The sequence below is a fragment of the Periplaneta americana genome, chromosome 13, assembly GCF_040183065.1.
Source record: "Periplaneta americana isolate PAMFEO1 chromosome 13, P.americana_PAMFEO1_priV1, whole genome shotgun sequence".
NCBI classification, from domain to species: domain Eukaryota; kingdom Metazoa; phylum Arthropoda; class Insecta; order Blattodea; family Blattidae; genus Periplaneta; species Periplaneta americana.
The window spans coordinates 84,448,218-84,465,559 of NC_091129.1; the positions used below are offsets into that span (position 1 = coordinate 84,448,218).

The 17,342-nt window shown below is 35.9% G+C and overlaps 2 protein-coding genes across 6 annotated transcripts in view; one reads left to right on the forward strand and one right to left on the reverse strand.

Moving 5' to 3' along the window:
• LOC138712054 (neurotrimin-like) overlaps window positions 1-17,342 on the reverse strand; it is a 236,606-nt gene that overhangs the window by 172,657 nt on the left and 46,607 nt on the right. The window contains exon 2 of the mRNA XM_069843449.1: window positions 16,517-16,724. Coding sequence (XP_069699550.1) covers window positions 16,517-16,574 — 58 coding nt within the window. The 5' untranslated portion in view covers window positions 16,575-16,724. The remainder of the gene's footprint in view (window positions 1-16,516; window positions 16,725-17,342) is intronic.
• LOC138712053 (sodium-coupled monocarboxylate transporter 2-like) overlaps window positions 1-17,342 on the forward strand; it is a 156,194-nt gene that overhangs the window by 73,116 nt on the left and 65,736 nt on the right. For all 5 annotated transcript variants that reach the window (XM_069843444.1, XM_069843445.1, XM_069843446.1 and 2 more), the window contains exon 2: window positions 6,375-6,468. The gene's annotated coding sequence lies outside the window, so the exon portion shown is untranslated. The remainder of the gene's footprint in view (window positions 1-6,374; window positions 6,469-17,342) is intronic.

A 17,342-nucleotide genomic window follows, 5' to 3' on the forward strand; every position in this document is an offset into this window, starting at 1 on the left:
ACTTACTTCGCGGGTTTCGGCACACCCTGCCGCCTAGGTAGCAGCACTTGCGCTGTAAGCGCGCAGAAGTGCTAGCTGTCCGGTATTATTTTAGTATGTATTTGGTTCCATCTCTCGATAATTCGGATTCGAACCCGAGACTTCAATGATTTCTATGCCAAAATGTTTGTAAGTAACCCATATAACGATAACCATTAAATCTGCATTTGACAGTAAAATGTTTGTAGATATTGGGACACAGAAGCTTATATTTGTATGTATAGTGTTAAAAGTTAGTTGCGAGATGTTAATAAATTCTGCTTCACACACATTTTTGACAGGAAATATTAAATCATGATATTACTGTACGATTTTCAACTTTTAAATTGTACCCTTCTTGCGCGTAGAATGCTTGTTTCCTTTACCTTTAATAAAAACAAGACTGTTCGGTACCCGTCTCTCTCATAGAATAAAATAAATTGGTCTCGCTTTGGAATACAGCGTGGGGACGGTCTCAGCACCTTCATTGTCGCTGCTGCTTCTTTGCAAGGAGATTGCTGTTCCAGTCAGGGGTGTCAATGTTCTTCATTGTTTCATATGATTTAGTCTGAAGTGAAGTCGCAGGTATAGTAAATGGATAATTGGAAAGTTCTCATAAGATACGCAAATCAAGATTTCAGGTATAACTCCCTGTAAAGTTGATAAGATAGTGTCTAAGGGCCATATTCATAGGCATTCTTAGCGCGGGTTTCCGGTGGATGATCAGCGAACTAACGTTTTTCGTATCCATAAACCAGTGTTAGCGATATGATATGATATGATATGATATGATATGATATGATATGATATGATATGATATGATATGATATGATATGATATTATATGATATTTTATGATATGATATGATATATGATATGATATGATATTTTGTGATATGATATGATATGATATATGATATATGATATGATATGATATGATATGATATGATATGATATGATATGATATGATATGATATGATATGAATCCTGTACAAGTAATCGGTCGATAGCTGGGGCTAGTTTAGCACGCTCGTAGCGCGGGCTAGCGAAATGTCTATGCATAGCACTCTAAGTAAGTCAAATTTATCATTTTTTGTTTATTATTATTATTATTATTATTATTATTATTATTATTATTATTATTATTTTCTTTATCCACTATTTATTGACGCTTGCAACTACAAAGGTGGGTAATTATGCTCTCATTAGATGTGCTTTTCTTACCATTAATATAATTGTGTTTAGTTTGGTATTAGTTGTATTCAAATTACTTGTATGTTAGAGAAGATGACGTAAGGCTTACCATCATATAATAAAGATTTAATTAGGTTGCGCTACGAAACTGTGTATCGATCCCGCCCTCGAGTCATGTCTGTTGCATTGTGCATTGTGGACCATCAGAGAAACAACCGCAAGGTTTGGTCTGTGGGCGGTTTCTACCTAATATTATCGGCAAACAGACCGCAGAATGGAGGGCTCCAACCGCAGGGAGTGACGCCAGGGTTCTCAACCCTTATTGCTCTTTCCTCATTCCGCAATCCCAGCCTCAGAATCAAGCATCAGACCTTGCAGAACACTTGAAAATTGGCTGTCAAACTGTCATAGCAGACCAACGGCTCTCACTGATTATTATTAACATTTCTTAACACGAAGTGTAATAATGTTCTATATGAGAGAAAAGCAACGGTTTAAAGAGAGTAGTTTCAGTGATGGAGGAAATAAATTAAATACCTATATATTGATATTGCAATATATTGCAAACCTAATTTTGATAAACGATATAGATTGCAGAAAATATATCGATATATCGAACGATTATCGATATATTGCTATTCCGTAAGCAAATTGCATTTTCAGGCGTACATTTACTGTATTACAATAAAATTACTTAAATTTTAATAATCCATTTTACCGTTGAAATTAACATCATAACAGTCAAAAGCATAAATATAAAATTGTAAAATAAACAATAGATTTTCAATACCATATGATGTAGGTCCTAACCTAAATCAAAATTATGGTGGAGGCAAGGGAGCATAAATGACAGTGGGAAAGAGTTAAGTGAACTCTACATGGTTGAGTATTTGCTATTAGAACACGATTCAGTTATTCTAATGTTATATAGGATTCAATCCAGGACACGGATATAATGCTCTTTCCTACCTAACAACGTAATAATTTTTAAATGTAAGTAAACAGAACTTGTAATTATTTTTAAATGCAAGTAAACCGTAGAATGTTAAAAGTTTTAACAAACTTCATAGTTGATTTGATACATTCCTCCTATAGTAAGTTCCCATTGCACGTTATTGTTACACTCCAACATTCCAAACAACAACGGTGATGATTATAGGGATATAATTTTGTGCGAGATCGTGCGTATTTGCTTGGTTTCCGCACAAAACCAATCCGCAGAAAGTCTAAAATTCCACATTCAGTATTCCCAACCTAACACACATAACAATTTCCCTCTTCTTACCGCTTAAGTGACATATTGATTTTACTGCTTTAGGCTTCTAACATATTATTTTTAGAGACGTTCAATATAGTAATAATTATAAATTGGAAATTTACCACTGCAATTTCACCTAAATTGCACTGTGAATTTTTGTTTTTAAATATTTGCAAAAATTAAGTAAACTCTACAACGCCACTAAAGTTATATTCTGGACCAGGCCTGGGCACCAAGAGCGAATTCTACTCTCTCACAGGGAGCCATATGACTTCTCTTCAACCCCCTTCTTCCCAGCCGAACACCGCGCAGCGTTGATGCCGAAACGGATGAATAAGCCTATTAAGCGTTCCCGCTTAGAGTTTGCATTCGCTCCCGGTGTGAAAATATCCTAATCGAACTTTTGTATTATTATCACAATATCTTGTCATCACACTTCGGCCTATACAACAAATAAACAAAATGAAACTGAAGAGGGAATGACAGGAAATCTGAATGTGTGGTGTAATTAAATGTGTATGGATTACCATATTATGCTTGACAATGTTTTCTTATTCTTCTTCTTCATCATCTTCTCTTATATAATAGACAACAAGCCTGTTGAATTATGAGCCGCTCCCCTTTTTGTTTTGTCTTTCCGGGGGACCTCTTCTCCTTTGTGATATCTCTCGCGATATTTTTTGATAGATACTGCACATTCCTGGAATGTGTAATGTATTTTATCAATTTCATTTTAATGATTTTCTAAGAATAGCCAATTCGCACCTCTTGGATTTCCAATATTTGTCTTGCTTGAATCTTCAGCCCTTGGTTCTGAGGCGTATGTAAGAACTGGGCGAATTGCTGATTACCAAACATTATTTTTCGTAGTTCAGAACGTTCTTCATACTTTACTGGATTCTTTCATTATATCTCAATAAATTCTATCCTGGCAGAGAATTCTGGGCCACAAAATTAAACTACACAATACTAAAATAACAATCATAATCAATACTCTCGAAATACGCTTAAGTTACATACAAAACTTTTGAGCAAATAGTGCCAAAGCAGTTTTGCGCTCGAAGAGTTATAGCTATTCCTACACTAGACATTGGTTCGTGTCAGTCGTCAAAACTTTTCCTCAAAGCAATCATGCAGTTTGGAATCAAGGGCACGTAAATAGAACGGAAATTGGACCTTTTATTGGAATGTTCTTGAAAAACAGTTCTAGATAAATTACACGTAAACTGCAGTAGAAGTCCAATCACTTCAGAAGTAGAGAAACGAGCACCATAGTTTTTGAAAACTTTCAATCTGATACAAACGAATGTTGAGTTTGAAGCTGCTTTAGAGGTTTTATTATTCATGAAATATATATTCCATGTAACTCATTGTTTAACAGAAAACTTGAAAGATAAGTAGATAAGGTTAATTACTTACTTGATATAGTAATATCGCTAGGAGCTTGACTGGACTGTGATTTAAAATAGACTATTAACTGCTTCGTATATCTAGACTATGTAGAAATAACGCAACGAAATTTTAGAGAAATGTTGTTAGTAAATTAAAGGCTTGAAAGACCACTAAAAGTACGGCAGGAGTCCGTAATGGGTCGCCATGCGTAAAATTGAAATTAAGATGGTGAGATTATTATTAATATTAGACATTATTATTATTATTATTATTATTATTATTATTATTATTATTATTATTATTATTGTTATTATTATTATTATCATCATTATTATCCTAAAGGTGAAAGTGAAACCTTAATTTTACGTTTTTCTTAATCAAATACGAGTACAGTATTACTCTAACTTACGGCTAGATTTATTCTGATCCAAACCAATTCATTATGGTGAAGTTCGCTGTACATCTATAATTCATGCAGGCAACACCATAAGTCCTCAAACCAGCCCACTCCGAACGTCGCCAACCGGTGTGCGAGACGTTTTATGAATATGATAATGGCATATATCTATCTACAGATCTATTATTTAGTCCTCATAGCTCAGCGACGCGAAAGAGGGGAAGCAATAGGAGTAGTGGGTAGAGTTCCGGAGTAGAGATAAAGTCGAGCGGTCGGTAAAGGCATGCAGTACAGCCTAACTATACTAGAAACACAACGCTATACCGCATGCGTGACATTCGATCGCTCTGACTGCAGGCGACAGACTAACCTGAATATCCCTTGGCGTAATTTAATGGACTCGCCTGACCCAGGCGCACATCATCGGTGACTGTCAGGACTAAATAATCGTACTGTACATGTTAGTCACCTTGAGGGGAGACACATGAACTCGCAGGTAGGCGGCTTGAATGGTCCCATTTTACTACCCGGGATGAAATGATGGGCATGTCCTAAGGCCCACCCCCCCTGCGGCTGCATCCGAACTCCTCCTACAGCCTGCATAATCCCTTTACCTTTCCACGTGGGCAACAACGCGGTCCCACAACCCCGGTATCACGAGCAACCATGAGCTCAGGGGAAAGGCCACGAAAACACTACTACCAGCAACTAATGACCACATACTACAGGATCTAAGTTCGGTGGTGGTTCGCAGCCACCTCTACATCGGAGCAAGCCCGAAATATGGAAAAGAAAGGAGATGGTGATGAAAGCGAGGAAGTCTAATTCTTCTTCTTTCCTTTTCACCCTCAAGCGTCAGGGTAACCTTTTCCTATCCATGGAAGTGCAATTATGATGGTGAAATGAGACCGAGGTCCAAACTCATAAAAGGGAATTTTAAAAGATTTAGGGATATTACATGTGAATTTTGATAAACATCCCCTCGCTCCAAATAGTAAGCCTGTAACATCCCAGTTGTAAAGCGAAATGCCATGTTTTTCACTGAGGTATGGAAGACAAGGTATATATTCTGATAATTATGATGAAAATTTTGAAGGCCTAGTTTCAAATTCTACACTATCATTTAGTGTATAACACATAAATTTTTGTTTTAAATGTACAAAGCGAATACTTATTTTACTCATTTCACGTTTCTTTATATTTTGATGCTTCTAATTCCGGATGCCAGTGGTCAACCTCACTTGAGGAGGATGATTTTCAATAATTTAATTTAGTGGTCTGACCCAATATTTTGGGTTTGCCCTGCGACACAGAATAGCTCACAATAAAATTTAAAATGAAAAATTATATAAACAGGTTTCAGACAAAAGTGATTAAGACATAAGAAAAAAAATAGAACCAAGTATAATTTAAATTGAATGTACGCCATAAAGATGCTGACGAAATATCTCTACAGAAAATTTTATAAGTAGTAGTACCACTTAACACCAATATATATTCCACTTTATTTGTTCGTATTTTTATTATTTTTATTGTGTATATTTTTATTCAATTGTCGGTTTCTGGTTTTATAATGTGTATCGTATTTGCTTGTACCTTAATACCAATATATATTCCGATGTGTTTATTTTTATTTTTATTGTCAACATTTTATTGGATTGTCGGTTTATAGTTTTATTAAGTGAATTTTTTCTAACAACTACTTTAAAATGTATTCCACTGTGTTTATTTTTATTATGGACATTTCTATTTAACTGCCTATTTTGATTTCATTGTTTAAATCTTATCCGTCTAGCTTAAGGTTTATTACTTGAAATGGATATTGTTTTATATTCAATTATGTAAGCAAGTTTGACTCCTGATTGAGTGTAAATGAAGGCCCTACGGCATTAACTTTGCCAGGTTAAATTATTATTATTATTATTATTATTATTATTATTATTATTATTATTATTATTATTAAAAATGAGCTGTTTTAAACACTTTCCACCCTGTCTACTCTATATAAATCTATATACCAAATATGTGAATGTACTTGTAGATTGGGTCCTAATTCGAATGTGTTTTGTTTCTTGATTAATAGGCGTTTTAATTCTGGTTGTCTTTTGTTTTCTAGGTGGTCAAAAGTTGGAGAACCCTGAGTGAAGGACTGTCGTGAGAGTGTAGGCTGCGGCTGCAGTGTACTTCTGTCAGAAATCTACCCGAAGTGGGTAAGTGTGCGAATGAGAAGCAAAGAACGAGGAATAACAACACCGCGAGAACAACGCGCAGGTTCGAAATTCAAGGTCGAGGCCTTGTACACGACGTAGAGAAGAAGATGCTTCTAAATTTGCTAGACTGGCTGCAATGACCGGGTCGAAGGATTAGTGTCCTAAAGAAAATTCCTTTTTCCCCGTGAACTCTCTTTAGTACCATCATCGAGGCATGAGTATCTTGGTCCATAACTTCATTAATTGCGTTGTGTGCAGCTGCCGATCTCTTAATATCTGCTCCTGTCTTACACTTTTGTCATCATAATAATATCATCAGCTACATAAAAATCGTCACCAGTTATTTCATTTATTTATTTAAGGATACGCTGAGGAGATATTTTGTAATTTCTGGTCGAATATTACGATTTTCCGTTTTAATTATTAAAAATGTCTGCTAATCTCTAAATAGCCTTTCATCTATTTTCATGCTGACCAATCATCTATTAGAGTTAGAAGAAACTGCATGTGTTTACTTTCATCTATGTAGTTTCAAACTTTTAAACTCATTTCCTTCGGCTTAGGCTTTTTGACATTTTCCTTTGCCAAAAATGCTTCTCTTCCCACAGATGTTGGAGTAGATGTATGATTTTTGTTGCAGATGTTCTTGAATGTGTGCTTAATAATATTTGTTATCAAAACTTCGTTCAGATCTCATATTATTATTCTTCTTCATGTATTCGATATATACCGTATACACAGTAAGTAATGTAATTAATTTCAAGGGGTTATTCCTTGCGTGATTTAAAAAAAATCAATACAATTTTGCTCCTTTGTGCGTCCTTTTCTAGAAAAAATTATTTTATATGTAACATTTCGTAGCGTATTTTGAGAAAGTTATTGAATTAATTCCCAATATCTTCAGTCAGTTTAAGAGGGGAGTGTATTATGATAATAAATGATTGAAAGAATTTTAGTTTTGTCCTTTAAATGTGCAGAAATTTGCTCGAAACCAATGAAGTTTTTGTTCCGCAAAGGAATCTTAAACCTACCGCGCTCTGACAACACTGTAAAGCTGTCTGAACAGAGATGCAGTTCGCGTATGCAAGGAATGCGTGAGACAACGAGAACTATTACTACTTCAAAAATTAAAGTGGGAGGTAATTATTTCTAATTGGCTGACGAAAATGCTCGTAGTACGACAAAAGGAGACTTGTTAAAATCATTAATTACATTTGAAGGGTACACGGGAATAACGATCAAGGTCCATTTTAGAAAGTTTCGAGAAAAGCGAATTTTAAAGTTTAAGCACTTAATACTTAGTTAGGTGTGTATTTAATAGAAATTGACGTAGTGGAATATCAAGAATTATGATTTCTTATTACTAGCTAGATCACTTGATAGTACTTTCTTTCCACTATAAGATAGCATTATTAACTCAATTTCGATTTTTGATGGACCTTGATCGTTTTTCCCGTGTACCCTTCATTTGTATAATGGAAAATAAGCTTTTCTTATTGGCTGTGTTCACCGAATATGTAATTAAAATTAAATCGAAAATTTGAAAATCAAATTGTTTGTACATTAGCATTATAAACAGTCTTCATCGTGCGTACGTGTGTGTATGTAATGTATGTATGTATGTATGTATGTATGTATGTATGTATGTATGTATGTATGTATGTATGTATGTATGTATGTATGTATGTATGTATGTATGTATGTATGTATGTATGTATGTATGTATGTATGTATGTATGTATGTATGTACTGTGTAATCTACTAGTCGCTGCCATTATCTGTTTTTTCTTCCGATATTTATATTACCATATTTTTCATAGAATTTAATGTATATAAAAAGTACAGGGAAAAACAATTAAAGTCACAGTTCCCTTAAGGGTGATGCTATCATCTAATTCAATATATTGCTGTTCCTAATGGAAAAGTAGAAAAGGACGACTGTATCCGTGGTGAAAATTCTGCTTTACCACCTTTTAGAAGAAAAAAACACTAAAGTTTACAGTAATATACTGAATTAGATGATAACATCACCCTTAAGCGAATTTTGACTTTGATTATTTTCCCAATGTTCTCTTCACATGTTATTGATTCTTTCCTTCACACTACATAAGATCCTCTGTAGTTGCCGATGTATCTGTCGTTTCCTACATGTGTCCGCATTTACTGTTCATGTACGATGATGAAATATGATTGATGGTATGCATGTCAAGAGAGACAGCAGTTGCCATATTCAGTGTGTAAACAGACCATGAATGTCTCACTGATCACCTGTGTAAGATGAACTATCTACATTGAAGGAAATGGATTTGATATTGTATAGAAATATTTGAAAATTAATGGGAAGAGGAAGCCAAACGAAATGCATTCTACGTCAGTATTAGGCAATAATAAAACTTAAAACCAATTTTTCTTATCACCTTACAATTACAGAAAATGAAGTCTGTCTTCATTAACTGAAACTTGAAGTTTTCGTTTCAACTGACATTCTGAATTTAAACGTTTGAGAACGTAATAAATTATTTATAATTAGTAAAGCTCGGAACTTGGGGACTTGTGTCGTGTGCATGAGTAAGGTTACAGGTACAACGTACACAAAGCTCACGCTGCCAGTGCTCAGGGACAGTCGTATGTACTAAGAAAGTGGCCACAACTAATGACAGGAAGACGGACGAAGAAACTGTTATGTCGAACCCAATGACATTCAGAGAATTAAAGGTAAACGGTCTGTTTGAGGAAATAGAAAATACGTGTTATTTCGAATGAGTATTATAGGAGTTTGAAAATACATTTTGCTTTAAATTTAAGATACAGAATTTCGTGGAGAAATTCGGAGGAGATGGAGAGTTTATATTTTGTAAGTTGTGCCACACACAAACTAGAGGCTAGAAACGGAATTCATTGAAAGGCATTGCAGTCCCTCAAATTGGAGAAAAATCTGTTCATAGCCATGGATCAAGTCGTAGAGGGATCTGCCCTAGTAGTGACACACAAATTGAAAACTATTTTCGAGAAAAATTTAGGATATACTTATCTTTCTCAGATACGAGATCAGCTAGCAACTGCTGAAAATCGAACAGAAAACAGTAACAGTGAAAAAATTCAGTATTTTAAGTCTAATACCGAAAAATCTTCGAATGTAGGTAGTCATACACTGTAATAAAATGTACACAGCAGAACAGTAAATTTGATATATATTTCATGTTTATTTCTATTATATATATGCTATGAAATTACGTGTAAATTTGATATATTTTTCATGTTTATTTTTATTATATATATGCTATGAAATTACGTGTTTCAACCTACCATAATATTATCAATATGTTGTCGGAGCCAGAAACCAATTTTGTAGCAGAACTGACAGTACTTCCGTGCTGGAAGCGGGAGTTTGTTGACATTGAAGTCCGGTCGCTTAGTCACGTGCAAAGACACAAGTCCCCAAGTTCCGAGCTTTGATAATTAGCTTTGTTACATAAAACCAATTTTATACCATAGTTCTCTTGAAATTAATGAAGTTATCAGAGTTGGCGAATTATAAATCAAAACTATATAATACAATATGTCCTTTATCGGATAATTAGCAAAGTTGTATTAACTGCTTCCACACGTGATTTTATTTCAAATAAAAACACAAGTATTTCAATCAGGTAATTAATTAGCGACATAATATCGATTATATACCATCTATGATATAAGAGATAGCGCGATATTATTCTGGTGAATGAATTCGAATATTCGCCAGAGAATCACATAATATTCGTGCCACAGTTGGAAAAATTTACCACAAAAAAAAAAAACAGATTATCAGCTCAAGTAGGGTTCGAATCCACGTCCGAGTGAAGATATGAAAATCGATTGCCGCTAAATATTTTTAGACGATACCAATAGACTTAACTATTACATACAAACATACATACATACATACATACATATATACATACATACATACATACATACATACATACATACATACATACATACATACATAGGGGAGAGTCGAGTAGTATCGGACAACGGGTAATATCGGACAGTGAGTTTCTTTCATCTACCACACGATGATAGTACCTGATTGACATGGTTACGTTTCTGTGATGTCGCATAGAGAAACGTAACCATGTCATTCAAGTACTACCATATGGTTGTAAATGAAAGAAACGCACTGTCCGATATTAGCCGATGTCCGATATTACCCGACTCTCCCCTACATATCCATGTAAGTGTAAGTGTATAATGAATAATTAATTATTGCGTTAGAGTTCCATATGTTGTTTCTCATTTCCCTGTGTTCTACTTGTTTTCTGTATTTCTCATTCTTTTGGGTTTATTGGAAGTGTCTAGTGCTGCAGAAAGTTTTGGGAATGAATAAGCGTAGTGTAAGTGTTGAAAGGTTAGGTTAGGTAATTTAACTTTTGAAGAGGTGGAGAAGTTCAAATATCTTGAAGCAACAGTAACAAATATAAATGATACTCGCTAGGAAATTAAACACAGAATAAATATGGGAAATGCCTGTTATTATTCGGTTGAGAAGCTTTTATCATCAAGTCTGCTGTCAAAAAATCTGAAAGTTAGAATTTATAAAACAGTTATATTACCGGTTGTTCTTTATGGTTGTGAAACTTGGACTCTCACTTTGAGAGAGGAACATAGGTTAAGGGTGTTTGAGAATAAGGTGCTTAGGGAAATATTTGGGGCTAAGAGGGATGAAGTTACAGGAGAATGGAGAAAGTTACACAACACAGAAGTGCACGCTTTGTATTCTTTACCTGACAAAATTAGGAACATTAAATTCAGACGTTTGAGATGGGCAGGGCATGTAGCACGTATGGGCGAATCCAGAAATGCATATAGAGTGTTAGTTGGGAGCCGGAGTGAAAAAGATCTTTAGGGATGCCGAGACGTAGATGGGAAGATAATATTAAAATGGATTTGAGGAAGGTGGGATATGATGATAGAGAATGGATTAATCTTGCTCAGGATAGGGACCAATGGCGGGCTTATGTGAGGGCGGCAATGAACCTCCACGTTCCTTAAAAGCCAGTAAGTAAGTAAGTAAGTAAGTAAGTAAGTGTTAAAAGTGCTTATGTTTCTCGCGTGTGATAAAATTGGTCGATTTTTATAAGTGTTTCTAGTGCCTCGTAAGCGTTTAATATTTCTTGCAGCTTAATGTTAAGGATGACTGTGTTCTAAAACATTTTTGTGCTGCGTTTTTGTTTTTGTGTTGTGAGTCGTGTTCATGATGTGGTTTTGTATTTGTGTTCTTGTTTTGTATTTGTGATATTGTTTTGTAACTGTATTGTTTGATTTATTTTGTATTGACGTGTTACTTTATGTGTATTTTTGTATTTGTACTTCGTTTTGTTCATTTTGTTTATTTTGTGCTTGTTTTCTATGTATTTGTCTCATTTTGCATTAACATTATCTTCGTAATGCAATAAATTCTTTCATCTACTCAACAGTGTTTACAACTTCGAACCTTTGACCTAATACCAATCTTGATAAACAAATTCTAAATTGAAGACAATAGATGTAGTACTGCAATATAAACACAAGTCTCCCAGCGTGCGAAATCCATGTCTGCAGTAAAATTCAATTCTGTTGAAAACTGAACGCAGTTCCAGAGACTGAAAGATAAATATTTTCCAGACGATTTCTCTATTTTTCAGTCTGGAAGCACTTGAAGAAATATTCATAAAGTTGGACATGACTGATGCTTCGCTGTTTTATTGTTTTTTTTTTTTGCACACAGTACTGGATGCGTACACATGAATTGCGAAACTCCATAGCATTTATACTGGTCTCTATATAATATATAGAGGGAGATCATATATATTTGCAAAAAAACTTTATGGGTCAATTCTGAAAAGTACATAGTAATGAAAAAAAATTGATAGCATATTCTTCTTATATCTTAGGCCATTGAATATTTCTGCATACGTGGTCAGAAATGTTTTAAAGTCTCTGAAAGAGAAACTGCTTCCATACATAGATATAATGGGAAATCTGATGTTATTTTACGCATATTATATGAAGAAGTACATATGGAAGTACTGAACCCAACATTTCTCCTGTAGCCTATACGCAATCCAAGAAGAGATAACATTACGGAGAAAAGAAAAATTTAACCCTAGTCTCGAATCTCTGGCCCTAAAATGCCGATATATTGAAATAATTATACATACTGTATGATAAATAAACAAATATTTGGTTAAACATATACTTTTGTTCTTAGAAAAGATAAAGCGATTCAAACCTCAGTAAACCAATTTGTATTGTATTTCGCATTGAGAAATTGACTTAAAGATAAGTTCACTGCGATGACGTAAGTTGATTTTGTCACTCTCATACTAACGTTGTTCCACCAAGATCACCGTTACTACCACTACCATCGCCGACTCTGTCGTTTCGTCTCTCAGATTAAGTTTTTATTTTATAAACATAATACAGGGAGTCTATAAATTAATATTACGAAATTCAAATTTATAATAAAACAAAGGGTCCCATGTCGTAGCGTGATGGTTTAAGGCAGATGTCATCAGCACAGTGCACCCTCGGGCTACCGTCTCTTACTCGCGGATAAGAGAAGCACTAGCGTGCATCCGTGGCTGCTGGCGAGTATGCTGTCTACCTCTCCCTTTCTGCACGATGGAGCATATTTCGTTGCACTCCTTACCCGTTACCCATTTCAGTGAATGCTGACGTCCACAGGTCTAGGGCATCATACTTAGGATTCGCGTTACGGAATGCGTGCTGGTTAGTGTGCTCATAGAGAAGGAATTTTGTCACGAATTTTCAGCCAGTGTACGGAACCGGTGCCCAATCAACATCGTGGTGAATTTCCAGAACTACTGTAGGTAGCGAAATAAGGGTACGGAAACCAGCTATAACGGCTGAAATCATTGTGCTAACCACACGATTCCTCTGTTCTGGTTGAATGATCGTTCACTTCTCTTTAGGCATATGGATCTGAGTCCAGCAACTAGCTGGTCGGTATTTGAACTTCATAGGCTGTCGCACCGCGGATTTTTATGTGATATTAAACAAAGAATTTTGTTTTTATAAAAGATGAAGGGATGAAAGGCTGAGAAAGAGAATCTCAGACAGGTTCTCTCTAAAAACTTAGATTTAGTTCGTCATTATTTTACCCATGTTATTCCACCACTATCACCATCATCGCCGTTTCATCGCCATGATTAAAATTCGGATTTTGCATGTAATATACAGGGAATCTGTAAAATAATGTTACAAACCTAACTGAAATAAATTATCATAAAATTAAGATATGACTTGTCTCATTGTTACGTATTATTTCCAAATATTGGAATTTTATAAAATAAATATAACTTTACAATATATATCGCACGCGTCAGTCTCGGTAGTGTAGTCGGTAAAGCGCTGGTCTTCTGTGCTCGAGGTTGCGGGTTCGATCCCAGTCCAGATCGATGGCATTTAAGTGTGAATGCAACAGGCTCATGACAGTAGATTTACTGGCATGTAAAAGAGCTCCTGCGGGACAAAATTCCGGCACACCGGCGACTCAGATATAACCACTGCAGTTGCGAGTATCGTTAAATAAACCACAATAATAATAATAATAATAATAATAATAATAATAATAATAATAATAATAATAATAATAATAATAATAATAATAGACTATATCGCACGGAAAGTTTGCGACTAATATATATTCGAAACTAAGATTCTGGCTGATATGTACGAGTACATCTATTAGCAGACAGTACATCTCACTTGACGATATCTCAGAGGAAAACAATTTTTGTTTGTATGCATCTGAAGTCTGACAAGTGTAATATGTAGCTAGGAGGCGATGTATACAATGGAGGGGGAAAAGGAACTGGCCACCCTATCCTTTATCTTCTGGCTTAGTTGCCTCATAAGTGGTTCCTTCTTGGTATCCCTTGTGAGGTTCAGACCTGTGTTCGGACAGTTGACTAAACAACATAATATTCGTTCAGATCACTGTACAGCTCGGTTATTATTTCTGTGCTGATAGCGACAATACAAAAAAATGAGCGAAATTAAAAGAAAGACACAATTTATTAAAATTATTAAGTAGGTCATCTGTTGATGTTACTCTTATTAATCAGGATAAATAAGTCCGTTTTGGGACAACGATTGGTAATGAACTTCAACTGGACCACCACCACCACCACCACCACCACTACTGTTGGCATCAGGAGACGTCGTGTGTCGTATGGCATCCGTAGCATACGGTCGCATCATTAGATGACAGTGTGATGTATGGTTATATCGCAGAAAGCAATGTGAATTCAGTTATGATTCGATCGTCGTGCCGTGCATCCATATACGAGTATGTGGTCGCATCAGTAGATGGCAGTGTGGTGTGGTTATCGCACAGAGAGTGATATTATGAGCAATGCAATTGTAAGACGACCGCCATGCAGAGAGGATGTGAACCAATGGGATTTTAGGGATTTTTAGGTTGGGCATATATGCCGTAATGCTACTCGTATTATAACTATCGAAATAAACAAGAGCAGCATAATACTGAGATATTCATGGGTGTTTAATCCCTGTCATACCTTACCCTACTACAAGGCTGATACATATTCTGCCCTTTGATTAGCATATTTCAGAATTACGAAACGTGCCCCCATTCATACAAAAAAAAAATGGCATGACTTACACCTCAGACCTCGTATTGTTAGGAATAATTTAAATAAATGATAAATTATTTACAGTCTAATTCATTTTGTAAGATGCTAATGCACTGTATTTCTTGTGCCTATTCTCCCTATATGCCTATACATTTCACTTATACAGAGTGTATGGTAACCTCTGCACCAAAATTTAAGACGTGATTCAACATGTTAAATATAACAAAACTTTTATTAATTAGGCTACACTTTTCCTTCCATGAAGCATCGTTAAGCAGGAAAAAAATAGTCTTTTCCCAATTATTGAAGCGCTGTATTGCAGTAATGGCCCGATAGAAATGGCTGATGGCTACGCAGTCAGATAGGTAAAAATAATATGAACAGTGAATGTCTTGAATCTTTTTTTGTTCAAATTAAACCATTTAGCCACAAACTTAAATTGAAGCCACTAGCGTGACTCAGTCAGTAATCTATGGCGAATCCTCGGCCTTATCTTGCCAAATATGAGTACCATCTCGCTATCACCAATCTCATCGACGCTAAATAACCTAGTAGTTGATACAGCGTCGTTAAATAACCAACTAAAAATTAAAATGAATAATAGCGAAAATCGTTGAAATAAACCTTACAACGCAGCGCACGTTGCATGTTTACAACTGAGTACAGCAGAGAGGGAGGGGAAGACATGGAGTGTAGGCCGAGCTTGCTTAGAGTTATTGCAGTAGTGGTGAAGTTGTCAAATGCTTCAAGAAACATAACGATTTCCTCTTAAACGGTGAATGTTAGAGAAAAAAAAAATATTTAGATTTTTTAAATCTCTCCTCATGATCTATTATTAGTTTAATTTTGGTGCAGAGGTTACCATCCACCCTTTATTTAATTGGAATCTAGATACTGACCAGTCAATTGTTATAATTCAATTTTATCAAAAAGTGAACTATTTGGCATCGATAAAATTGGTTTTTGGCTACATGAGGATAAAGATTCACTAGTGGGTTACCTGACATTCGATTTATAATTGGGAAAACCTAGGAAAACCCAATCAGATAAACAGTCCAAGACGGAATCGAACCCATGTCCGGACACAACTCCGGATAAGAAGACAAACGCGCTACAGCCTGAAACACTACAGAGGCCCTTTAAGCTCGTCTTCTGAAGCAATTTCGATTGATATGCTGGAAGTCTCTAAGCAGAATATAAATTCTCACTAGCTGCCAGAATTTCCACCATTCAAGATTTCACGTATGCACTGACAATACCGCTGAAACTATACAGAATTTCGGAGGAACAAGAGTTGTAGTGAGTGTTTTAATATAGGACCAAATGGAGTGAACTTACGTCGACATCGAAACGCACTTAAAAGGTCAGAATGTATAAGCTCGCTTTGCGGCGGACCGCGACACACTCACCCACAACCTCCAGGTAGCCCACTTGGCTCTTCATGGGGTCCGTGTTGATCTGACACATGTACCAGCCGCGGTCGGATTCCCTGACGTCACGGATCTGTAGGTACCATGTCCGGTGGTCGCTGTGGGAGACACCTATCCGGTGGTTCTTCGTTATCACGTGCGTGGCTATCGTCAAGATTGTTTGAGTGTCAACTCGAAGCCACGCCACCTGCAAGCAAGCGCCAAAACAGAAAGTATAAATTAATATATCTATACAGGGTGATTAGGAATAACAATGACATATTTTATGAAGCTATATAGCCTATAGGAGGCACATTATGTGGGTAGGCATCAACGAAGAAAAGAGATTGGCTTATAATTGAATCATTTCTGCTCTCCAATCTTAATTTCATATGTGTGTCCCTTTAAGGCAGTGGTCGTCAGCACTCGCTGTATTGGGTAAAGGGTAAGCGGAGCTGTCCCGTGTGCCCCGTCGTGCAGCAGGAAGAGGTAGAGAGCATACCCGCTAGCAGCTACGAGTGCACCATAGTGCAGTGTGTTTTCCGCGGGTCAGAGACGCTAGTCCCAGGGTGGTCTGTGTTGATGACCATTGCTTTAAGGCTTTCTATAAAGGTCTGAAGAAATTAAAGCCAAGTGATGAGAAATCGAGGTTATATGCTCGCTGTACCATGGATTTCCACTCTTGACAATTGAATTATCGTCCACTGGTTACTTTTGGATGGTTATGGAATAAAATTAGCCATGTTAACAAGAATCTGACGTCTATACACTTCCTTCGCATAGAATTACAGGCTAATCCGTTTGGGTATGGATAAAACAAAACCAC